General features: G+C 41.5%; 1 protein-coding gene across 1 annotated transcript in view; it reads right to left on the reverse strand.

The window, feature by feature from the left end:
- Positions 1-25,651, reverse strand: part of cpne5a (copine Va) — a gene marked incomplete at its 3' end in the record, with an annotated part of 85,634 nt that overhangs the window by 21,977 nt on the left and 38,006 nt on the right. Inside the window, exons 8-14 of the mRNA XM_080470202.1 lie at positions 24,456-24,519; positions 19,029-19,132; positions 18,682-18,786; positions 16,475-16,516; positions 16,249-16,324; positions 12,947-13,000; positions 12,330-12,391 (exon numbers count right to left, since the gene is read on the reverse strand). Coding sequence (XP_080326328.1) covers positions 12,330-12,391; positions 12,947-13,000; positions 16,249-16,324; positions 16,475-16,516; positions 18,682-18,786; positions 19,029-19,132; positions 24,456-24,519 — 507 coding nt within the window. The remainder of the gene's footprint in view (positions 1-12,329; positions 12,392-12,946; positions 13,001-16,248; positions 16,325-16,474; positions 16,517-18,681; positions 18,787-19,028; positions 19,133-24,455; positions 24,520-25,651) is intronic.

Raw genomic sequence — 25,651 nt, forward strand, 5'->3', positions numbered from 1 at the left:
ATTACACGACTGATCTCACAGCAGATTTAATTTAAAAACATTTTAACATTTGATGAAAAGAATATAAATATTTCATTACCCTTACTGAATGAGACCAGTGTGTGGTTTTTTGGACTTTAATTACCTCTATTTGACTATATCTCTGGTCCCACTGAAGGTTAATGGAAATTAATAAGAGAGAAAAAAAAAAAAAAAAAGCCAATTCACTGAGCAACCAGTCAGGATGCAGTGGTGGGTCTGGAAAAGAAATTGCTTTTCTCCCTCCGAAATCATCTGAAATGCATCGCAGTGGTTATCACCTGTTAAAGAGGCAGTAAAGCAAACCCCACATGAAAGCAGAAAAAAAAATCAATAGCAGAGATCTAAAATATCAAATTCGGGTTTTACATCACTTTTATAAATCCTGCTCTCCAGACTCCTGCTCTTATTTCTCGTCATCTATCTGCACGACGACATCGTATGAGCGTTCGGAGTTTCTGTTTTTAAGATGCTATTTCACACATCTGCTTGACTAAAAGAAAAGTCTTCTCCTTCACCCAAAGAGTACAGCTGCCCGATCAAAAACCTGCAATTCACAGGACGAGCTCTGGCTGCATGATGCGCCGCAGCTCATAAAAAGCATCTTTTGTTTCAGCAAAAAAACACCTGGGTTAGTGGAAAATGAACACGTACGCAGAATTAAATCTGGATCTGCTTCAAAAAAGAACAAAGGAAAGCTTTTTGAGCAGGAACATCTGTCAGTGGGATGAAACTGTCCGACTGCATGTCAAGTGAGACGAGGACAGACAATAATATTCATCACGGTGAGAAATATTACGGCATTTAAAAATGTGGTGATGCTCACATGGATTAGACAGGAGTTCCTGTCTGTCTGTCTCGCTCACTCACTCACTCACTCACTCACTCACGTTTTTACAAAAAAAACGTATATATTTCTCCCCCTACGTTTACAAAAAAAATCTTCATTGACACAGACCCACATATACACCTGGTTCAGAGCTACGATGAGCATGCCAAACCTGTAGGGGGCAGTGTAACGAGAAGCATGTGGAAAAACCCACAACGTCACGTAAACCTGCTGACAAAGTGAGAGCTGATAAACCTCAAGCCAACTTGATGAATGGTAAGTGGAGAAACTTTAAAGTGACAAGACTTTGCTGCTTGCCTCAAGGTTTCCTGCTTTAATTGGCCGAATCGGCGGCCAATTCTCCTCAAGTCTGCTCACAAACACTGCGAGTCTGGTGTGTCACTTTTCACGGATACAGTTAATCTATTCTATCAGCGATAAGCAGCACACTCTCTGTTTCATCCCCCCTGCGCCAGCGCTGGTAATCATGTTTATTTTCTCCGTCATTCTGACTCACGAGCTGCTCTGCACTGACAATCTGTTCAATTTAATATGATTAATTTTTTCTTTATTTGATAGATTTGGCTATTTATGACAGCATTGATCTTACATGGTGGATCGGTAAAACATCCAAGAGTTACTTTAGGCTATTTTCAAGATTCTGTAGTTGTATTCGATTGTGTTTGAACGAGTGCCTACAGCTAGAAACGTTTTAAATACCTTTTTATCATTTTAATTACCGTACCATACCAACTCTATTTATAAAGCACTTTAAAACAACCACATTGGAGCTAAGTGCTGTAAAGAAAGAGAATAAATAAAATGGAAAAATGCACTGGTCACACGTTTAACCAAACAAATTAAAAAGAGAAATATTGGCGAAATAAAAGGCATTAAAAAAAGGTGAGTATAAGCATTTAGACTAAAAAGTCAACAGCTCACATGGTGTTAAAGGTCAAAGAGAAAAAGTTTTAAGACGGGAAGGAGCCTGAGGGAGCGACTGGGGGTCTGAGCCTGAATAAGAGCAGAGAGGTAGGGTGGGGCAAGGCTGTTGACAGATTGAAAAGCAAATAAAACAATTTTAAAATGGATCCTAAAATGTGCAATGACGCCGGCATTTATATGTTCCAGTTAGAAGACGAGCGGCGCTATTCTGCAGCATCTGAAGGCGACCAATGGAAGACGCACATAAAGCATTGCAGTGATCCAGCCGACTGGTAATAAAAAACCCGGACTGCCGTTTCAAGGAGTTTCCTCATAAGCAGGGGCTTTATTTTGGCGAGCTGCCTCAGGCGGGAAAAAAACTGGACTTTCCAACAGCCCCGATCTGAGTATCAAGCTTTAGGTCCGGCTCCATTCAAACCCCGGGTTTAGTGATGATTGGCTTTTTAATAATAATCTATAGAGTGGGTCCCGGTGGTGCAACCAAAAATTAATAATTAAACACATGTTGAACTAGCGTACAATCCTGCTGGGAGACTATACTGACACACATGCTGTCATTAATCTTGGAGTAATAAAAACAGTATTATAGAGTACTGTACTTACATTTTAGGTTTGGTACAATACAATACTATCTAGCTGCCTCCTCCATACCCCCATTAACCCAGTTCAGCCCAGAGCGTTTGTGCGTGTGCTGAAGAGCACAACCCTTCCGAACGGGTCGCTTCCCTTCCATGTTTCAGGCCGATGCCCACACTATTATCTTGACAACACGGCTTCACGTGACGCTGGATTCACGCTTGAAATATTGACCGTTTCATCCACCGCGGTCCAGAGTCAGTGTGAGTTTCTCTTCTCACAAGCTGTTCGTGGTCTGCAACAACCGGTTCCTCCTGTTACTGTGGCCAAACAACTCCATCTTTGATTTGTCTGCCCGGACCGCCATAATCCAGAATTCTGTTCACTGGCACAAACTGCAGCTTGGCTCTAATGCTCTTAGTCAACAAAGTCGTTTTTGTTTATATATGTAATTACAGGTCAAATCTGTATAATTTCAATGTGATGATTGCTTTTCAGTGGAGTAATTAATTTCACACTGAAGCCCCCTGACAGCTTCAAAAGCTCCCGCCAGCTTTCCTCTGAGGACCTAAATGAGCTTGTTACATCTTAACATGTTGATTTAACAATGAAGAGAATTGCAAAGTTTAAATGTCAGAGATCCTTACTTTAAAAAAAAAAAAACAGTGCAATGGTTTTGTTTAGTATTAATTTGTCTCTTTATGGTTTTCCAGTGTTTCCTTAGTTTTTGATTTCGTGCTTTGGCCTCATGTTCTGCAGTTTTATATCTTATCAAGTTAGTTTTCTCTTTTCCAGTTCTTTGTTGTTTTGATCCTCAGTCTAGTTTTGTTATTTCTACTTTCTCATGTCGGTTTCTATTCCATGTCTCATGTCAGTTCTTATAAGGTTTACTGGTCCGTGGTTGTGATCGGTTCTCCTGTAATGATTCATGATTCATGATTAATGATGTAAACGTCACTTCCCTCAGTCTTTGCCTGCAGTGGCCCAGAAGGGCCAACAGCACAACACAACAGCAAAACGCTGCGACACAACAACAAAAAAACCACAAAACAACAATAAAAGGTTACAACACAACAGCAAAAAGCCACGAAAATGTTCCGGCGCCGTCGTCCTGGAAACAGAGGAACATTTTTTGAAAGTGCTCCGATTTCTCAATTACATAGCAACGTTTTGAAAACGATGTCTGTTTACCCGGCAGGAACACAAAAAATTATGTGGTTTTCATATTGGGCCACTAGTGGGTGCTGTTGGTTGTTTTTGCAATGAAAACACACACACACACACACACACACACACACACACACACACACACACACACACACACACACACACACACACACACACACACACACACACACACACACACACACACACACACACCCCCAGCGGAGAACAATACACTATAAACATTAAGGATGGGACATTCTGGTGGACAGGTGATCAAGTTGGATTGTCATTACAGTGACTGTCAAAATAAAAGTAGCGAGTCCCATGAGAATATGGACTGGGAGCCATGAGAGGCCGTTAAACCAGAGAGGGGGTAATATAATAACAAGATGTATCAGCCAGAAGTTCAGAAACTAAAGAAATGAAAGTGTCTGCTGCCTTTCGGTCTTTCATATTTACAAAGTAAAGGTGCATCAGGTGCAGAATTATTCATTAACACGCTGAGAGAGAGGAAGCTAATGACGCATTTAATCTTCCAACATGTCGACGATTTGCTTCGATGTGCCGTCCTCAAATTATCTTGACAGCTCACTCTTTTGGAATAACATTCATGTTTGGGGAGATTTTAATACACATCGACTTCCATTGTTTCTCAAAGAAAACCTGAGGGGGACAATGACAACAGAGTGGCTGCAGCAAGTCTGTCATGAAGATGTAAAATACCTCCAGATGGGGGAAAAAAAAGAAGCTGTCCACTGTTCCAGGGGAGATTTTCTTCTAAAGATTTCATAGAATTTAAGACTTTAAAGTAAGTCTTTCTCAGGAACCCCACAAAAGACGTGACGGGCGTTTAACATCTTGAAATGTCTGCAACACGAAGATGAAGCGGCACTTCCCACAATGCTTCACTCTCCTCGCCGGGTCACGTTCATTAATGGGATCTTCTCTGTCTCGTTTCGGTGTGAACACCCTTTCAAGTGAAGATTATCACTTTTCACTTAGCATGACGGATAAAATGAGGGGAAAAAAAGGCTTCTTTTTTTTTTTTAAGTTTGGAGCTGACAGCTGTAATAGGAGCTTCATGAGATAAGAGGTGATTATGGATAATAACTCAGATTAACCCTTTAACAGCAGCTTTATCGAAACGTAATGTGCTGCATTGATGGTTATTATCTGTTGGGAAGTCGTAACTTTACTGGTGTATTTATTCTATTTGGTTTCATAAGGCCCGATGTTAGATTGGTCAATTTCTCAGTTTTTGCATGCACTGTGTCTTCTTCTATTTTCTATGTATTTCTGTGGCAGCGTTAAAGCACCACCTATAGGCCTGGCATATGTACTACATCATTTTGAGTAGTTTTCATGGTGTTGCGTGGATGCAGATGTTTCCCGTGTGGGCGAGAAACTTTTTCAGAATGACGGGGAAGAAAAAAGATAATTTTGGCTGGTATGGACAAGGCCTTCATCTTGATTAGGCCGGGATGGAAAAATAATGCCATAACACCTTTTAAATTGAAACTTTAAAGTGTTTCTTTGTTTTGAGTGCACGTGATGAAAATGTCGATATTTTCACAAGACCAAACAATTACGACGTAAAATGACTACAATCTCAACAGAAAGCCAATCTAAACTAAAACCTGCACAGTACAGTAAGATGTTGAGCAAACTGTTGAATTAAACATGTTTTTACACCCTGACAGTGCAGTTTTGAAGCTAGTTTGTTAATTTTCAAGGCAGCATAATTGATGTCTCAGCTCAGGTCTCAGTGTTGAGTTGTGCCCACTACTCTTAGGAAATTTGTGTAAAAAATGTACTGTTTGCTTTGCTGTTTTTACAATTTACTTGGTGGTTTGCCCGGCTTGGAGCCTCTTGTGGGACGGTTTTGTCCCACAGGTCTCATGTTTGAGGTCCCCGCTCCACAGATTTGACTTGAGATGATAACACATAAGTAAAATTAACATTTTATTTCCAATTGCATGTGAAAAATTATATTATTTTACAAATTTCTTCAGCCTCCTCCTAATGAAACAGAACATAATAAAACACCCTGTAGAGCCGCATTACATAATAATAGTGCAATAATTTTCAACTCATTATGTAATAATGCTCCATTTTGTAATAAAATTCTTGAACGCATTTTCTAATAAACTTCGCTGCATTTTGTAACAACCTGCTGCATATTGGAACAGTTATTACAAAATGCTGGTGAAATGATTAAATGCACTCAGTGGAACTTACAATCTGGTTTCATTTACAATCTGGTTTCATTTCTTCAAGAAAATGGCAGGTGACTTAAAAAATTCAACCTGATTCAGAGCAATACGTTCTACCATTACTAAGTTGGCAGGACATGAGCAAAAGCCAAGAGTGACATATAATTATATTCCATCTGAATCTTAATTCGCCCCCGGCTAGCTCAGTTGGTAGAGCATGAGACTCGCAATCTCAAGGTAGAGGGTTTGTGTCCCACGCTGGGCGCCCCCTTCCTGTGGGCAGGAAGGTTCTTAATCTGGGTGACAGTGCTCAGACTGCCACCCCTGTGACCCCGAAATGGATTAGCAGGAGAAAATGGATAAATCTTCATTTTTTTTTCTCATTATTAAACATAGAACTATGTATATGTCATAAAATGTATTACATAATGCACCAAATTGTTACATTTTCTTTTGAAACAACCAGATTTTGTAATAAATGTTTCAATATGTAACAAGTTATTAGAAAATGCTGCAAAGTTTATTGGAAAATGCTACTTAATTACTTAATGAGGTGAGAATTATTACATAATGCGGCACTACACACCCCAATCTGAATAATCTTGATACATGAATCACAATAAACCCCAATGGTTCATAATTCATGTTACCAGGCTCATTTATTTGGGTTAAGTATTTTGAGTCTTTCACAGAAAAAAAGCCATCAATAAAAACATGAAGTTTACCCATGAAAAAAGGGGGGCGCAGCTCCCGCTCCTGATGAAACCTCAGCGGGGAAACACAAGCCAGAAAGAGCTGTACTGCTTGAAATGCGTCAATATCGAAAGAAACACTCTCCGTTAGCTGAGTGCTACTTTTTATTCTGCTGAAATCATTTCTGATCATTGGATTTTTCAGTGTGTTGCACTCGAAGCACTCGTACGTGTGTGTGGCTTCTAGAAACAATGCAATGTGAGCTATACAGTAAGACATTAATGAAATAAAGGATTAAAGGAAATAAAAATATATAAATTAAGATTCTTGACTTTTTGTTTCCCAGGTTTTGCATGATACATATAAAATCTCTGTAAGATGTTACTTCATTCACGAGAAATTTCATGTTTTTACTGGAAACTAGAAAACCATAATGAGTAGGCTTTTGCAGTAGTTTTGATGCCATGTCTAGTTGTTGTATACGACACTACATTTTACTGAAATTTGAGTTTTTATCTTGGAAGTAAAATTTGTTCTTGAATCAAATAAAAAATTTGATTTCTGTTTTTTGACAATAACAACAATGTTTAAAATGTTAAACAACTAACTACTAACTACTTCTGTGCACTGATTTAAAGCAGCAGCAGCAGCAGCAGCAGCAGCAGCAGTGAGATCTGATGTGAACGTGCCCCAGAATCAACAAATCCCAGTACTATTATTTAGGTTACTGCAAGCGGATAATTGTTTATCTGGGTTTCTGTGAATATGAGATATCAAATTGCTGCACCAACAGAAAAACAACAGAAAAAACTACATTGAAAAGCCCCAAACTTCATTTTCATCTTTTGTACTAATTCAAGATTGGAGACATACTAAAAAAAAACCCACACACAAATACTTCCACACTTATTGTTACTCATACACAAAATGACAAATACATGAATAAATCGTTGTTAAAAGCATAAATTATTTGTAATATTTGATTTGAAAAGTTTATTTTGGACATGTGGGAACAACAACAAATTAAATATAAACAAATAAACAAACATAACAGAGGAAAACAAGCAAAAAATAAGTAACAAATAAATATCCAAAAATGAGTAAGAAGAAGCTATCCTTTTCTCCACCTCAACCATTCATTCCCCTGTAAGTATTTATATACATATTTACCAATAAACTATATATATATATATATTTCCAAGCAGAAATAGTAAATAGAAATAGAAATAAATAATAAATCATCCTTACACCTGTGCACACATTGGCACTGAAAAGACATGGGATACAGTGATGCTGTAGAATCATTCTCCTGCCAGAGGATGTTGTTAATTCCTCCCCAGGGAGTTTCTGAAAGCAGCGGTGCTGCGTGGTGGTAACAGTTATCTTAACGACTTCATTTGACATTCTTGAGCAGTCAGGAGCTCGTACCAGGTGACAGCACTGAGCGTGAGAATTGGTTCTGTGAGGAAACGTGTGTGCTGCTGCTAAAATCTGCAGCCTGACTTGAAAGCTCTCTTCATGAGAAGTTTCTATAAGCACCATCTGGATGCTGGATTTCAATCAGGTGAGGACAAAAAAGTTTCCAGGTAGGAGGAAAAGTCCACCTGCTCCACTTCCTGCCCCGCGGTCTTAAAGGGTGGAGGACAACAGTCTTCCACAGCAGCTCCTTTGTCTTTTTAACCATATTTTCCAAATGACTCAACAATGAACTAGATCCGGGGTTTACAACTGAATCTAACTAGAGACATTTAAAAGACATTTAACCCTTGAAATGAGGCTGATGAAGCTCTTAAAGTTTCATATATAGTTTTGATACGTGAGCATGAACTGTGTCTTATGTTGCAGTTTTAATTACATTTTAGGATGCTAAACATTTCATTACATTTTAAGCTGTTCCTGTAACTGATATTAGAGAATTCTTTTCAGCATTTTTTTTTAATGTATAAAATTGTGAAATTGTGTGTGTGTGTGTGTGTGTGTGTGCGTTTGTGTGTGTGTGTGTGTGTGTGTGTGTCCCCATTTGGCCATTTTAAGAGTTGTTCCCCCATTTCTTGTGTTTTTAGCTACCCCCCCCCCCCCCCCCCTTTTTAACCATTTTAGTAAAAAAATTTTTAAGTATTTTTTAGCCAAGTGTTAAAGGTCCTAGTAAAGTAACTTGTGTATGATATTTACTGATATTTATTTAGATTATATATTTTAAAAAAGCACGTTTCATAATCAGCTTTTGTAAATGTAGATTAATTTGCATTTGTTGTTCTGTTGTTTTAAACTTCTGCTAGGCGACCTTGGGTGTTGTGAAAGGCGCCTATAAATAAAGTGCATCATTATAGACATTAGCAGTACATTTAAATAATCTTTCTCTCTTTATTTCAGTGCAAAACATTAAACAATTTACATCTATGAAATGTAAATTGAGCTATTTCCCCGTCTCTATTCATGTCTCCTCCATCTGTCACTCACCTTCAGCATATTGCGTTAAGCCGAAGGCACACACACACACACACACACACACACACACACACACTTGCACACACTGATTGTTCATATCGGCTCAGTTTTATAGTTTTTTTTTTTCTTTTAAATGACTCGAACTAGCTGGTTCTGATATCACAGCCAAAATATGGTGTATTCCTAATGATGAAGTTGTGTGTGCCTGCTTCCAGGACAGATCTGGGACGCTCAGCCATCAGGAGCTGAAACCAGGGCAGCCACTGATCCACAGAGACAATATTTCCACGTGTGGCAGGTTGTCCGTCCTTAATTAAGCCCTCAGATCTTCTCCATATTTTATCATAATCAGTCAGATTCCTTCACGGCGTCGTTGCGGCCGCAGCTCCGACCCGTCTCCTCTGAGACCACACTTTACACATATATATATATGGAAAACTCAGGGCCACTCACTGACCGCAGTCGATAGCAGTGAGGAAAGTGTGGACGGGAGCTTGAACAGCTCAGGGCGAGGAGGGAGGCATTTAAAACTACTGCATTAAATCTCATAGAGCTGATTTTCTACCTCATTTCCATGAATTAGTCACAGCCGCCACATGTCGACAATGCCCACGACACTCAGTGATGTTCTGTGCGTTGCTGTAAAAGGCTTTAACTCCCACTATCGACTGGTATGCTAAAACCGTGACTTTAGAGTTCAGAAAATGCTCACGACCGCCTGACGTTCAAACTTCTTTAAAACACCGCTTGTGGAGAGTTTGTGTGACGTAACTGTCTCCCTGAAACATAGAGTTTGTCAATGTTCTTCATAGCATAGTCATAGGTATTTGCTCACCTGCCTTTACGTACATATGAATATAAGTGACATCCCATTCTTAAACCAGATTTAATTTGGCGTGAGTCCACCCGTTACAGCTATGACAGCTTCAACTCTTCTAGTAAGGTTTTCCACAAGTGTTTCTGGGAGTTTTTGGGGGTCCATTTGTAAGGTCAGACGCTGATGTGGGAGGGGAAGGCCTGGCCTTCTTTCACCAATGTTTGTAGAAATAGTCAGCATACCGAGGTGCTTGATTTTACAAACCTGAGGCCACGAAAGTGACCAGAACACCTGAATTCAATGATTTGGAGAGGAATTATCATATCATACCCCAACCCATCACACCCAGGATAAAAAAAAAAAAAAAAAAGTGCAATATTTTCCTCTGCACACACTGCGAAGGACCATTTATGAGAACCAAGGCTTTTGATTTGTGTCGTCCGACTTGCACTGCCAGTCTCTATGAAGAATCCAGGGTCAGGCCACACTTCAAAGAATACATACAGCCCTTTTTATCTATTAACGCGATATTAAGTATCTTTGAAAAATACTGACAAATAAAAAATACAGAAAGAAAGAAACATATTCTAACAAATAAATCATTAATAGAAGATAAGTATGCAGGTCAAACTGCCATAGCAACATTAAAAATGTAATCCCAGGGTGTGTTGCAGGAACATTATGTTATTTTACCTATTTAGCCCCTGCTGTGGTCCAAAGTACCCCTGAGGATACGAGCAGCCTTGTTTGAGAAACACCTTTATATGAGCATTTCCTGTGATTAAGTAATGCAGGAGTGTCAAACTCATTTTAGAGCAGCGGCCACATACAACCCAATTTCATCTTGAGTGGGCCGGACCGGTAAAACAGTGCCATAATAACCTGTAAAGTTAAACTTTAAAGGTTTTTTTTGTTGTGACGCAAAGTATACGTGATGTAAATGTTTATATCTTTGCAAAAAACAAACAAATACTAACAAAAAATGACTTCAATTTCAACATAAAATCAATTTTAATGATGATCTTGTGCTAAATACAGTGAAATGTCCCAAAAACTTCTCATTCATTATGCACTTTTTACAAAGTCACCGTGACAGCATGAATTTAAGGCTTTTTTAAAATAACAATGTTTTGAAAAAACGATGTTGGTTTACACGTAAAATGTAAAAATCACCAAAATCTCCGCTCAGGTCTCAGTGTTGTGTCTGCTACTCTTAAGAAATTTCTTTAAATAATCAATGTTGCTTTGAAATTTTATACCATTTGCTCGGCGGTTTGGTCGGATTGGAGCCTCTCGCGAGCCGGTTTAGGTCCACGGGCCTTATGTTTGACACCCCTGTTGTAATGTGACATGTCTAAAATGCAAAGCAGACACTTTGCTGTTGTTGGTGTTTGTTTGAAAAAAACAACAACCTGCCAACATAAAGCCACTGGCAGCAAACAAAGCCAAGACAAGCAAGACGCCCTAAAGATGGTTATTCTCCAGTCGGCAGGAGATGAAATACACGGCAATGAGTTTTTAAGTTGCCTGTTTTTCTTGAATTTTACTGCAGACAGCGGCGTTGATGAATCGCTGCTGCGTGTGCGTGACAACAGGGAGCTTGAAACCTTTTTTAAGATAAACAGCCGGTGCCAACAGGGAAAAGAGGGCTTGTGGCTACTGTAGTTATTACATAGCTGCTAAAGGGTTGGAGGCAGAGCTCCTGCTGGGTTTGTCAGATTGAAATGTGACTTTTTCTCTTTTTTTTTCCCTGGATGGCTGTTGTTGAGCAGACTTTATGCCGACAGTGAGGATTCCTGTACTCACGTACTGTAGATAAGAAGACGAGAATTCTACAATAAACCAACGCTCACAGGGGATATCGATTACCTTTCAGCGCACTAAACGCCACATCCATAAAAGTGAGGCTTCATCGCGGTTAATGACGCTCTTTGGTAACCTTTTCAGGTTACCTGCATAATAAATGCCAAGAGGAATATTTCAGTTTCCCCGTCTGCGTTCCAGCTTGTATGTTGACATTAACAGCATCCACAGCTCAGATGTGCAATCAATTTTCCACGAGACAAACTGATGAAAAATAGCCACCCTGGAGATCATTACAGCCTGTTTACGTCACGTTTCAAGTGAAACTGGGACTTGGTAGCTTTATTACCGTAATAACAATCCAACCTGGTCGTCTGTCCACTAGAATGTCCGTGTTCTCCCATTGTTAATTTTTATAGCGTGTTGCTGTCGGCATGCATGTGTGTGTGTAGTTTCATTATATAAACAACCAACAGCAGCCACTAGTGGCCCAATGTGAAAACTACATCGATTTCCGTGTTTCTGCCTTTTTCCGTGAAAACGCACACACTGCATAAAAGGGAAGCCCTAATGTAAGATATGAACAGTAAATTTGAGAAGAAAATTGCTTAAACCTGGTGGAATCATCCTTCCCTGCAGCAAGTCAATTTTAAAAATTACGCTGAGACCTGGTAAGTTCACTTGTCTGTTAAAACTTCTGCTCGTCATAAAGGAAAACACTCATTATTATTATGGTCAACATTTTGAGTTATTACCCCGGGGAGTGTGAGACAGAGGTGAAACAGTGTTCGCCATAACAGTAAAGAAACTTCAGACTCACCCTCCTTTGATGTAATCCAGGAAGGTGTGCTCTGACTCCACGTTGAACGACAACAAGGACACCTGAGGAGGAAAAAAACACAAAGGTTCCACCAGATTCACTTGAAATAATCAAGGAGGGAAAAGAAATTCATCCTGACATGAAGCCTGACCCCTGAGCTCACCGCCCACATCATGACTTATCCATGCAGAGTGATGTACCCGCCGGAGCAGCATATTAGTGTTACAATCACCGAACACCGGTGAGGCTCCGGACTGATTGATGATCTGCATGATGGATACCCAGTCACAGATTTTAATTACGGATTCACGTCGCGCAGCGGGAGCGGTAACAAAGCTGTAGCTCATTCATAACCGCCACGACTCTTCTCTGGAAGGACAGATGTGACTGCATCCTTCACACGGATATTCTTCCCCTCCGAGGTCGCCAGAATGTCCCCCCCCCCCCGTCTACTTAACGTCACCGTCTGGCCCGTCAGCTCAGACACCGGGAACGGAACAAAAACATGGGAGCTGAGCCGCCCGTTTAGCGGAAACTTCACAATGAAAATACGAGTGAGGTGGGGAGGAGAGTGAGTGCAGACGGAGCCTTGCCCTTATCTCCCATCGCAGACTCACCGTCCCAGAGTTGATGTATCTCTTTTTCTTTATTTTCTTCTTGGCATTCACCACCTGGAAGGAAGGCAGAGTGGAATGGAAGGGTAACGATATTGTAAACTTGCTGCACAATTCCTTTCAGCCACCCTTGGGCAAGTAATAAAAACATCTTTGTCCTCCTACTCCATGTCTGTGAGGGTAATGGAGCATGCGGAGCGAAGCCAATAACTGCAGTAGGTGAGAATGAGATACCATTGATCATACCTCGCAGAAAAATCACAAATTATTCAGGGGGACTTTTATAAGCGCCTACCCAGCCTCCGGGGAGAGAGAAACACATGTTCCATATCTCACCTATACAATAAACAAAATGATAACCACATGCAGAGCAAATTCACCGGTGCACAATAATGTGTGATGTAGACATAGAAATGTACACAAATTGTCGAGATAACAATTTGCACCCAGCAACTACAACATCCCCCACTTTAGAAGATAGTTGCATTTAAGGGTGTGCGGCCGTGAACATGTGTGCAACAGGAAGCGAGGTCAACTATCTCTCTGCTGCTCATTCCACCGGTCCACACGCAAACACAAAGCCGCAGCCCGGGGGGGGGGTGTGGAGGAGCGCGCTGTATAATAAACTAAAAGCTTTCCCATTCGCTGCTTTTCTTCCCTGCCTTACACTTCTCCATTCCGCTTCTGTGGTTTTCCAAAGCTACTTCTCAACTCGTCCTACAAAGACGATGCCTCGTAGCAGCGAGGGGAAGCGTTCAGCCGCCCAGCCGAGTTCACACTGCGGTCGGTGACCTTTTCAAACTCGTGAGAAGAAAAGTTGGTGTCTTGTCATTTTTTTGGCCGCATCCTGACACTGACCCGAGGTCAAGACCTGGCAACGAGAGCACGGAGGAACTGCTGAGCTTCACTTTCTAATTAAAACACAGAAAGGCTTGTTGAAGGGTAATGGATGCGCTTCCTTCTGCCATGTCAGCAGATTTGAAAGGGCAGCTCTGCACGTCACTCACTCCTTCACTCCGTCAGTCTTTCGCTCTGACGGTAAGATCATCACGTGACATTTGAACGACAATGTTTTGAAAACGATGTCCGTTCACACGGCACTGGCAAAAACGCTGAAAACGGTGCAGTTTTCACGTTGGGCCACTAGTAGGTGCTGTTGGTTGTTTTTGTAGTGAAAACACACACACATGCACAGAGAACAATTTGCTATATATAATCTTTATTGCAGAGAGCATGCAAGTACATCGAGTAGAAAAACCTCAAAAATAAAAAAAAAACATGAATGAAAGATTCAACATAAAATGTTAATTTAAAATTTCTGAAATGACTGCAACTATTATACAAACAAACATAAGACAGAACTGTGCAGGTCAAAATGTACACAGACTGTTGCACCAATGCCGTTTCAGTTTAGAATTCAATCTGTAGCAGCTTTTCAATGGGGCTTCTACAATGTGGTTGTCGGACTCGTCCACATGAAGCTGAACATGAGCTGTCTTAGTCGTGCTTCACACGTTGGCACACTGGAGGACACCAACAGTTGACTGGCACTATGCCAACTTGGAACTCGGAGCAGCAGCCTCCCAGCATCATTGTAGGCTACTTTGAGCCTCGGCTTCTTGTAGTTGGACCATAAAGGAGCAATGTACAACATTAACAGCTATAAACACTAACAATCTGAGTACACTGACATTCGTATGGACAGATCCAGGAGAAAAAGGACTGGGAGTCATGACACGACAGGAGGAAACATTGTTCTTATTGTCCAGCAGCTGAGCATGTGCAGAAGAACTATTTACCACCGAGAGTTTTCAGAAAGTTGTTTTTTACCCCAATTACATGGAGATAAATTCTGAGCAGTTCCAAGTTCTGTGGTGTGAATGAAGACTCAAAACACAACTTGAAAACGTCTAAACAGTTCCTCAGCTCCTCCACTCTGACTCTGCCCACCTGCCCCATTGCTTTTCCTCAACTCGTTCTCCCTCTTCTTTTCTTGCCGCCATGATGAATTTAGAAACTAATGTAATATGGCAAGTGTTTTAATGAGTCGGTGCCTAACAGTAATACCCAATCCAGGATATAAACCCGACTCCATTATTCTGTTTTTCACTTTAATTTGTATTCCCACCATAGAAGCGCCATTTCTCAGCGGGTCCACGGCACCACTTAACCTCCGAGAGGCGCAGTGGCGGGCAAAGCCCGGACGGACTGGCGAGGCGAGCAGTTAATTTGAAGCAGCCACAGCCCGACTCAAACGAGCGGCACCCGAAGAGTTTCCAGCCATTAAAGAAGACCTTGCTGAGCCGAAGGCCACACTGATTTGCTCCTAAATTGAAGTCGGTTTCTCACACCGGCACCCAGGAATAGAGCTCAGGTCTCTTTTGTGTCGAGCAGACTGACTCTGACAAAGGTGTTTCCACAGGTGTTCATTAAGAGTCTGCGCAAAGTCTGTGTGTTTAAAGTGCCTCATTTCATCTGGGACACATTTAGCGTCCAGAGTGGGTAAACTAGGATATATATATATGTATGTATATGTGTGTGTGTGTGTGTGTGTGTATATATATATACATAGTCTAGTTTAACTGAATTTTTCTGTTGTTTTGTAATGTTTTTTGTGTCTAGTTGAGGACGACTCTCATGGTGTAACTTTTTAACAATGCTGTTTCTGTGTAAACAGGCGACGACGCAACTTTCTGAAAACGCTTAGGCTCCGCCTCCGTAAAGACAGCTGAAACGCTGCTACTGCGCATAAACACCGCGGTCATGGTAAATAGTTGTTTCTGCACATGCTCAGTAGATGGACAGTTAGAACAATGTTTCCTCCAGAGTGTCATGACTCCCAGTCCAGAATCTCCTGAGACTTGGTAGATTCATAGTTGACTGTCACTGTAAAAACAATCTAACTTGGTCGTCTGTCCATTCGAATGTCCATGTGCTCGCCAATATTAATGTTTAGAACGTATTGTTCTCTGAGTGCATGTGTGTGTGTGGTTTTATTTACAAAAACAAACAACAGCACCCACTAGTGGCCAAACAGGAAAACTGCCAAATTTTTAGCGTTTTCATAATGTTGCCATGTAAATGTGAAACTTTTCTGAAATGAAAACGCAGAAAAAAGATGCGTTTTCACTTGAAACATGGTTGTGTAAACGAGGCCTTGGTTAGCAGAGGAAGAGAAATCAGTAAAATGCAAACCAATCAAATCGAAACGTGCAACATGATTCTCTCTTTAACATACAGGACCGCCGCTCTGACGGAGGCAAACGAGCCAATAAAAACTATCGACTGTCTTTATCTCCACTTACCTCGTACACGTTTAATTGGCTCTGACCCCGACACAGTTCTTTGTAGCTTGTGGTTAATTCACCGATGAAATCGTGGCTGATGGAAACAGAGAGTTTACTCAAAAACTGTGTTCACAACGATTAAGAGTCTTTCAACAAAAACGCAAAAAACATTCACCATCAGACGACAAAGCATGACAACTTTTCTTTATATATAAAAAGCATTTTGTATGTGAGCATACATTACCTCCCATCTCTGTCCCAATCATATATCTCCACCTTAATCGTCCTGCGAAACACAGAAGAATATTTGACTGTGGGATCAAATTAATTCAGTATATGAGCTGCTGCTCCTTTGCCCTTGAGCACAAACTTCACAAAGAGCAGTTTTAAAATGACTCAGCACAAAACAAGCTTTTAAAGCTCATTAATTGTTAGTGTAGGCTAAATTAAATCAATGGAGGAGAGCTGGGTCTGTGTGTTGCATGCTAAAGACGCAAACATCGTTCTGGAAGATCCAAGGACCTTTTAATTTGTTTTACCTTTTTGAAGCTGCACACTGACGCTGGTCAGTTTGTGGGGGAACAGTTGATGAATCAATGCCAGTGTCAATAAATGCAATCACTGTCAAAAGCGGCACAAATTCACTTTATTGTATGAAAGCACAACGATAAACTTGTGCTGTACTTGTTTAGCACTGAGGTTGTGCCTCTCACAGGGGAAAGAGTAGCTCCACTGAGTTTCCCCAAAGTTTCTGTAAAGCGTTTTTTTTTTTTTTTTAAATCCATCAAAGAGGGAAAGGAAACCCTTTTGGTGCGAGCTCCGAAAATATGTTGGAAGGTAGAAAGAAAAAAAAAATGTGCAAGCCGGAGAGAATTCACTGAACACCAGACGAGTGCTTTCTTTTTTCTTCTGAATCTGATGGAAAACTAGCAGTGTTTTATTTTCTCTCTCTCTCTCTCTCTCTCTCTCTCTCTCTCCCAACTCTCTCATCAGCTGCTGTCAATCTCACGTCAGCGCCTCCATTAGACGGCGCCGTGATGGAGGGCTGCCCTGTTCTCCTGACCTGAACTCATTCTGTCTGCACCGTTTGCCCCACAACAAAGGTGTAACAAAAAACAAAACATAATAATTATCTTGTGAGTCGGTGCTAAAATGAGCCGACGTCTCCCTCCGAGGAAACACAAGCAGATATTCACAGTCCAAGTAAGACAAACTCTTCCCCTCCGGTCATGAGTGACAGATCAAAAACCCCTGATGTGTTTTGACACTCTGGCAGCGGATGAATCTCCAGCGACAGGCCGACATCAAAATGATGATCGGGGTCGGGTTGGCGCAGTGACACGTCTCTACCCTGCAGATCAGTTTCATTGCAGCTCCCACATCCACTGCGTGTTTGAAAATGAGAGACTTTACTTTCTGATCAGTATTAAATCCAGGTAATTTAAAAGAGATTTATCAGGTTGACACGGAGAGGGAAGACTGCAGACGCAGTGAAAACGCTTCTGAATTACTTACTGTGGGTCAAAATCAGGCCACTGGTAATTATCACAAAGCCATTGTGTTTTACACAGAACTTTAGAATCTGCTTCTTTGAAAAGTTTTGGATCTAAGGAGTGAAAATTGATGTGGCTCCGCTGCACAGATCTCTAAGTTAGGGCATGTCACAAATAACAGTACAGCAAACTCTTGACATCTTACAAAAAAATGTATTTGATTTAAAGTCAAGCGACCCTAAATTGCTGTAGATTTCTTCTGCCATCAAATAAAATCCTCAAAGGGATTCAGGCGTCTTTCATGCTCCTTCTCCACCAGTCTGACCCAATTAGTTTCTATGGGCAGGTGAGCACAGACGAACAGAAGCAAATAATCCGCGTTTGGTGGAGAGGCCACAGTTTCACGTGCTGCTTGACGACTTCTGCACGCTCCCATGGGATTTCTAAGGGCTACACACTTTCATGTTTATGTGCACACGCACACACACACACACACACCAACATAGCGAGGTTGCTTTGTTGTTCCAGGCCCCTGTCAGCCCCTCACCCCGCTCTCTCTCCCTGCTTATTTCTTCTTCCTGCCAAAACTGTTCCTGCTCCTCAGGTGTCCTGCAAAGCCCTTTTGCTCCGAGGAGATTCAGATAAGATAGGAGACGCCACTGCAGCAGCCAATCACAAGCTAGAAATGCTCTGAAAAGCTCTCGCCGGCGGAGGGCGAATCAATGAACAGCGGGTCGATGTGGTATGTCGTCAGGGACGAGCCTGTAATGATTCCATATTTGATGTAGTAACACTGAAAATAAAATAGAAGGTTTCTAATGCTGATCGACAATCATTTTGAAAAACTAAATTATTATTCTTTTTTTTAAATACGCTGCATTTTAACCCCATATGTCTATTTCCTGGTGAAAATTGCTGTATGTGTGTCTAATAAATTCCCCTTCATCATGAAACCTGCCTCTCATAGTCTCCGTTGCAGAGCGCTCTGACGGGGATGGAAAAGTTCTGCCAGACGGGGTTCAGTGTATTCTTCACCACCTCGGTTTTGTGACAGATGGTGAACCTGGAGACAGAAAAACAACAAGGAAACAAAACCTTAAAAAAAAAAAAAAAAAAAAAAGACGGTACCTTCTCCAAACAGAATACTTTTACAACCTGATCTACATGCAGCTGGGTCGTCAGATCTCAGTCTAATTTCTCTCGACCTTGGCTCCCTTTCCTCCCTGATCGTCACACCCTCCAACCTGGCTTTGATATACAGAAGCTGAAAACCCGCTGAGAAGCAGAGGCGAGAAACAAACTTACGTGCCGTCCTCATTGCTCCTGTAGAAAACCATGAAGGGGTCTGACTTTCCAAAGAAGTCCTTTTTATCCAGTTTGTTGGCACAGAATTGCATGGTGGCATAATCCTGCAGTCGGAGGAAGAAAAAAAAAGGAAAAAAAAAAAAAACAGCAAAGTCCAGGGTCAGACAAATGGGAAGACAAAAAAGTAGAGGACATAGTAAATCCACGCTCTACTGTTTACCTCCTGCTGCTTGTTTATACATGCTGCGTGCCAAGATATAAAAGCAGCGAAGCACCAAATAAAAGCAGAACGCTAACTGAATCCTGAAAAGGGGAGAGCGAAACCAACCGGTGGCCCTCGCGTTTCCAAAACACGCATTCATTACCGTTCCTTTATTATGCAACTCCAACACTCACAACGCTGCTACGATGAGAGACGTGGAATTGAAAATATCATATTGTGCTGAATATAGCAATGGTAACAATACGAGGCACAGCGCAAAGACAGAGAAATGGACTCTAAAACCCGGCATGAACAAGAGAGCTGTGTACCAAAAGGATGTGGAGGGTATGAGTGCAGCTAATGATACATTAGAAAAGCTGGCATTATCATAATTATACTCATTTCAGCTGCATTTCAATGTGGACGGCTATATCGAGGACAATGAACATGCCCATAACGCTCTTGATTCCAAACAGCCTCCCGGTGGTCAAGGTATTTCTCTGCATGCTGGAGTAATGAGGCTGCATGGCGCTCGTTGTAAACGTCTTCTCGATCACCCGCTGTGTGAGAGTTCCTTAAAGGGGTCATATCATCCAAAATTCACTTTCTAATGGTTACAAATTTCTCCACATGCGAGATAAATAAAGGGATATCTTATCTTATCTTATCTTATCCAACAGTAATATGTGTCCCCATACCTGGAAGAAAGTGTCTTCTCTCTCCAGGGCTTGTTTAAAGTTTCAGAAAGTGTGTCGCTCCAACGAGCCAATCAGAAATCAAACCCTATATAGTGTCATTGGGGGTTTAGCCAATCCCAGTCAAGGTAGGCCCTCCCTTTGACTCCTCCCACAATTAGGCAGCTCTGCTCTGGCACATGGCACCACGAGAGGAAGTACTTCCTCCTCTTCCCAAGATGGGCATGTGTGGGCGGGGCCAGTCCAGCTCACACAGACACAGCAGATTCTGAATGCAGCTCCTATGATCCAATATTCAAATGGAGGAAAATCAAGGAAAAGCTGAATTTGGGGCAATAAATTTTGAATACAACGTTTTTGAACCAACAAAACCCAATGTGGAAGTGTTAATAAGATGGATAACACGACTCCTTTAGAGTAAACCCTGGAATACACTGCAGATGTAAGTCAACTGTGTAACGAAGCGAGACAATGCGACCAGAAGACACTTGGGAGTCTTGATCTTGGAGGAAGAAGAGCACTTTCCACCCGGCTGGGCCCCCGAGCTTCCAGGTTTCAAAGTGCCACTATTAGATCTGAATCAGCAAGGTGTCGGATGGGGCCACCATCGATTTCTTTGACCCACATCAGCGTGGCGTGCTCCGGGCTGACCTAACCCCCATCACGCCACTTTAAGCCTTGGATACCAGACACTTCACAGACCTGCTCCGGCACGAGAGCCAACTGCTGCTGAGAGGGAAGTCGCAAGGCGATTCAATGCGCCGTGTTTCCTCTAAAATAGCTTATTTAATCATCACTGTTCTTCTGGTTTCCCAGCGACCCCGTCAAAATGTTGAAACACACCAAAAAAAGCAAATGCCTCAGCAGCTAAACGACCTCCTGTGTATCTATTTTCATTTCCGACTGACATTTCCAGTGTGCGATATAGGTGAAGAGCAGATTAGTGGAAAATTGTCTTTTTCTAATTTGTACAGTTGGATATGAATCAGCCAGCTTATGGAGCCATCCACTGTGGGAATTACTCCTGCAGTGTGTCAATCTCTCTCTGGGTGTGTTTTTTCTTATTTTTTATGAGAGAATCTGATTTCACAAATGCCCCCAAACGAAACAAAAACAACAAATCATGTTAAAAGAGTTGGTTCAGGTGAGTTGGCGCCGCCCCTAAAAGCACCACAAGTCTCCTTTTTAACCCCAAAGCCCCCCCAAGCACACGACAACGCAGCGCCTTCAGCCTTCATTAGGCTCAGTTGACATATCCCCCACTTCGGAGGGGAGCAGTGTTCTCTCATTAAGCAGGGTAAAAGCAGAACATTCATTTAAACCACCCAGGTTTAGGAGCGGCGGGGGAATAGTAAGTGCAGCGAGACTTCTTTTTCTCCTCCGCTGCTCTCTCCAGATATCGCTGGAAAACTGACGCATCCTGTCAGAGTGAACCTGGTCTGTCAACGGAATGCAGACAATGCTTGACCATACGTTACTTCTGGTGATCTGCCGCGTGAATCATGACCCAGGAATGAACACAGTGCCTTTAATGCATCGCTTCATTCTTGGTACATTCTGACTGCAGATCCAATGTGAGGGAAATTTCTCAACAAGAAAAAAAAATGAAATAAAACTCTGATATGATCATAAAGAATAAAGGACTTTTTGTTCATCATTTTTGTTCTGTGAAACAGAGAGGGAATTGTGTTTTTGATATAGATTCCAACAAATATGTCATTGCATTCATTATAACAAATGAGCTGTAATTCGTAGTTTTTATGTGAACTAAAGTAAAATTGATGATGGGGCTTGTGTTTTAAAGTTATCGTTAATGTCTCTTCTTCTTGAGGGAAAAAATCCCATCTATAATCCACAACATCAAAAGTAATTAGTGCTTAGTGTGAGGGAATAAAGACGTGCTTTATAGCCCGAGTTTAAAAGCCTCTGTTGTGGCAGATTTGTGATTTTGGCCCATACAAATAAAAACAGCCTTAATTTGACTCGATGGTGTCCAGGTTGTATCACGAAACAATGTTTGCTTAATCCCCGAGCGGACAGGAGCCTGCGGTTTAGAGCTGTCACATGTAAACCGTCGCGTGCTTCACCGAGATTCAAATCAGAAACAGAGATGCAGCCGGACCATGAAGACGATGTGAACGTGAGCCACCCTCTGCTGGGCGGCGCCACAGATAACGACAGCCAAGGGGAAGCCTTTGATCCACGCAGAGGCTGTTGCTCCCGTCTAATGACACCCGGCAAATCCTCCACCAAGGTGAGAGCCGACCAAACAGTCCCTGCAGATCCCCCCCCCCCCCCCCCCCCCCCCCAGGTTTATTCCCACTCTGCAGGTCTCAGTTCTTTCCAAACAAGAGTTGTGGTGTTTACCTCGGGCGAAGCAGCAGCTCAGCTGCCTCCCTTTTATTGGCCACAGGTGGATTATAGAATAAACACAGTCCAGATGGATGGAAGCAATACCAAACTGCTATAATTCATAGGTGTGGGACTTGTGCTGACAGCAGTGTCTTCAGAGTCATCATTTACAAGCTGTCGTTTTTCTCGCATTTTACCGTTCTCGGCCCAAACCCGAGGCGCCGCCATTCAAGGTTAACATCTGAGTAAACGGGGCAGGTCTGGAGTGACATGTCAAGTCCGCATCTCTCTAACACTCTAGTTTCAGTCTCCAAGTGAAGAAATTATCATTTGTACCAGTAACAATCATTTGCATTTATATTACTCAATCGCTTCTTGAAGTGGTGCTTTAGCGGCGACGGCGTTAACTCCCATCATCACAGAATCAAAAAGCGCCTGATGACTCACATCAACCTTTCAATGGCTGTGAGCACCGACACTTAGGTTCAGCAGGACCCGATCGGTGACGGTTATCAACGTTTTATTATCGTCCACCTCGCTCCAAGATGCACGAAGATGTCTGAAGTGAAACTTGGAGGAAAATGACTTTAACTCAGAAGGCAGGTGCAGCCATGTTAATTCACTTAGAGCAGGGGTCTGCAGCCTTTCCCAATAAAAGGGACGTTTCTGTCACTTTCCATCAAATAACCACGTTTAATCATAAAGGATCACTCAGCTTAGGAAGTTATTCATGTAGTTTTGCTGAATTTGTGGTGTTCCATGCCTACAAATTAGAATAAAGTTAGCTGTTTTAACTTTTGTAGGTATTTTCAGCCATTTTAATGTTTTTAGACTATTATAACTGATTCGGCGAGTTCGATTGTTTTAGGCAGTTTGTTTTTTGACCATTTTTTTCTCGTCATTCAAGCTCTTTTAGCCACTTTCACCTGCATTTGCTCCATTCTTGAAAGTTTCAATGGATTTGTCTATGTTTTCTTTCCAGCTAATCCTTCTTATAAGACTTTATTCCCAGTTTTTTGGTTTTTTTTTTGCAGTTTGCAGCCTTTTTCTAAAAGCAGTTTTAGCCATTTTCACCATTTAACGTGGAGAGTCTTTTGGAAATCAAACCACTTATGCAAATACAATTTTAAGTTACTCTACTAGTATTCCAAAAGAAGATAATAATAGGATGAAAATTGTTCTAAATGTAATATTCAGAACGCTTCACTGAGCCAATACAGTGGAACAAAAGAGCCACAGTTTGCAAAACCGAATCACAGCCGATTATTTTTGCAGAAAATAACCCGTTGATGTAACTTCGACCACCCACTAATGAACCCTGACTGGTTCGGACTGTCATCATTAGCCACATTTAAATAAACTCTGTTCGCAGTGCTGCTTTGTCTGTATCCTTTCATTCCGACTTTTACAGCAAGACTCTCAAATTCTGACTTTAAACGTTATACCAGATAATGAAGGTTGTATAATTCTGGTTCAACTCCGATCCCTAACACCACTATGGAGCAGAAAGTCAGAAAGGGCTGAATCATTAGATGCTTACAGTCATTAGGACATCATAAAGCATGTGCCCTGAAGCCCAGTGGTTTACTGTACAGTCTCTGAGGGAGACCGGTTGTTCTGCCCAATAAGTCCTGCTACTTTCTCCCGCTCTACTGGCGCCACTATAATGTGATTATTTACTATCTTCATTTAGCAGCGCGAGGAAAAAGCCAGTGGGCATCAGTGGACAGAGGTTATTAACGCAGAGTCATGGATTAACACGCCACACATAGGAGCAAACGCCTGTTTTAGCGATTGGAGGAAGGCGGTCTCATTAAATAGCCATTCAAACACATGGCATACTCACTATGTACACAAATTCCCCACGAGAGACGCAACAGCGTAGCAGCGCCGGCGTATCCTGCTTCTTTAATGACTTTGTTTATGATACAATATATCTCACTGAAGTCGGTGCCATTAAACATCTCACTTCACTCCAGAAGGCTCGTGATCGCTGTTAAACAGGCATTACACACCGATTCCCCACCAACACACACTGTTACACAGTGACAAGCAAAATCTATCTTCAATTAAAATCCTCCAAAAGGGTCCAGTTCAACTTCAGATAAGTGAAAACAGCAAAACATTTGTTGAGACACTGGAAGGGACAAATAACTGGTTAAACCTGTTTGTACGTACTCTGCAGTTCCCCAACTCCTCAGCGGATAAGATGATGGTGCCACATTTCTTTCCGGGGATGCCGCTGTGAAAGAAAACAAAAATTCACTTTTCAGGGGGAAAAAACACAAAACACTTCTTTGTAAGTTTGTACGGAAGTGCATTATATTGCATGTTATTATATAGAAAAAAAAGTGGTTAGTATTGCGTCAAAGTCAGAAGATTCCTCTTTGTGTGAAGTCTGCATGTTCTCCCTGAGCATGTGTGGCTGTTGTCCAGTTAGTCTGGTTTCTTCCAACGACATATTTAGGCCCCGTTTACATAAAGTTATAAGTGAGAATTAATGTGTTTTCGTTTTAGAAAAGTTTTATGTTTACACGCAATGTTTAGAGAACGTTTAGAGAAACTGTCGTTTTCATGTTGGGCCACTAGTGTGCGCTGTTGGCTGTTTCTGTAAGGAAACCACACACACATGCACACAGAGAACAATATGCTATAAGTGTTAGGTATTAGTGTTCTCAGAAAGTTACGCTTTCCCAGTTTCCATGCAGACAAAGTGTTTTCGAAAAGTACCACCATGGAAGTCGTTTTCAAAAAGTTGCATTTTCAGTGGCTCCAAGCACCTTTGTCATGTAAACGGACACAAACAATGCAACGCCAGATTTGTGTTTTCATCTGAAAACCATTGTGATTTGGTGAAGAAGGAAAAAAAGACTATCCCAATGTTGTATATGACTATAAACTCAATCTCAAAATTAGAAAAGCGATGGATGGATGGATGGATGGATGGATGGATGGATGGATGGATGGATGGATGGATGAACAACAGACAGCACATTGAGGTTTAGAGCATTAAAGCTACACTTGAGAAGCAATCTTGTTTTTTTGTTTTCATTCAGCAGTTTATAGACACAAAGCTAAGATCATATCATTCACAAAACTCTGACGGGCTTCTTTTTTTTTTTTTTCTTTCCAAGTCACATTTCAATACATGCACAAAAGACACGTGTGTATTTTCACACGGAAATAGACCTTTCATCCAGTGTATCCAGGCATACGTGATTATAACGTTACCTGAGCGTGACAGTTTGACAGCTGTAATGAGCGCAATATATTTCCAGAACACCTCAGGTGAATCAAAAACAAGCTATAAATACAGCTTGCTCGAGTACAATGGGGAATAAAACTGCTGCGATCCAGAAGGGCTCTTGTTCACC

The sequence above is a fragment of the Lipophrys pholis genome, assembly GCF_963383615.2.
Source record: "Lipophrys pholis genome assembly, chromosome: 8".
Lineage (NCBI taxonomy): Eukaryota > Metazoa > Chordata > Actinopteri > Blenniiformes > Blenniidae > Lipophrys > Lipophrys pholis.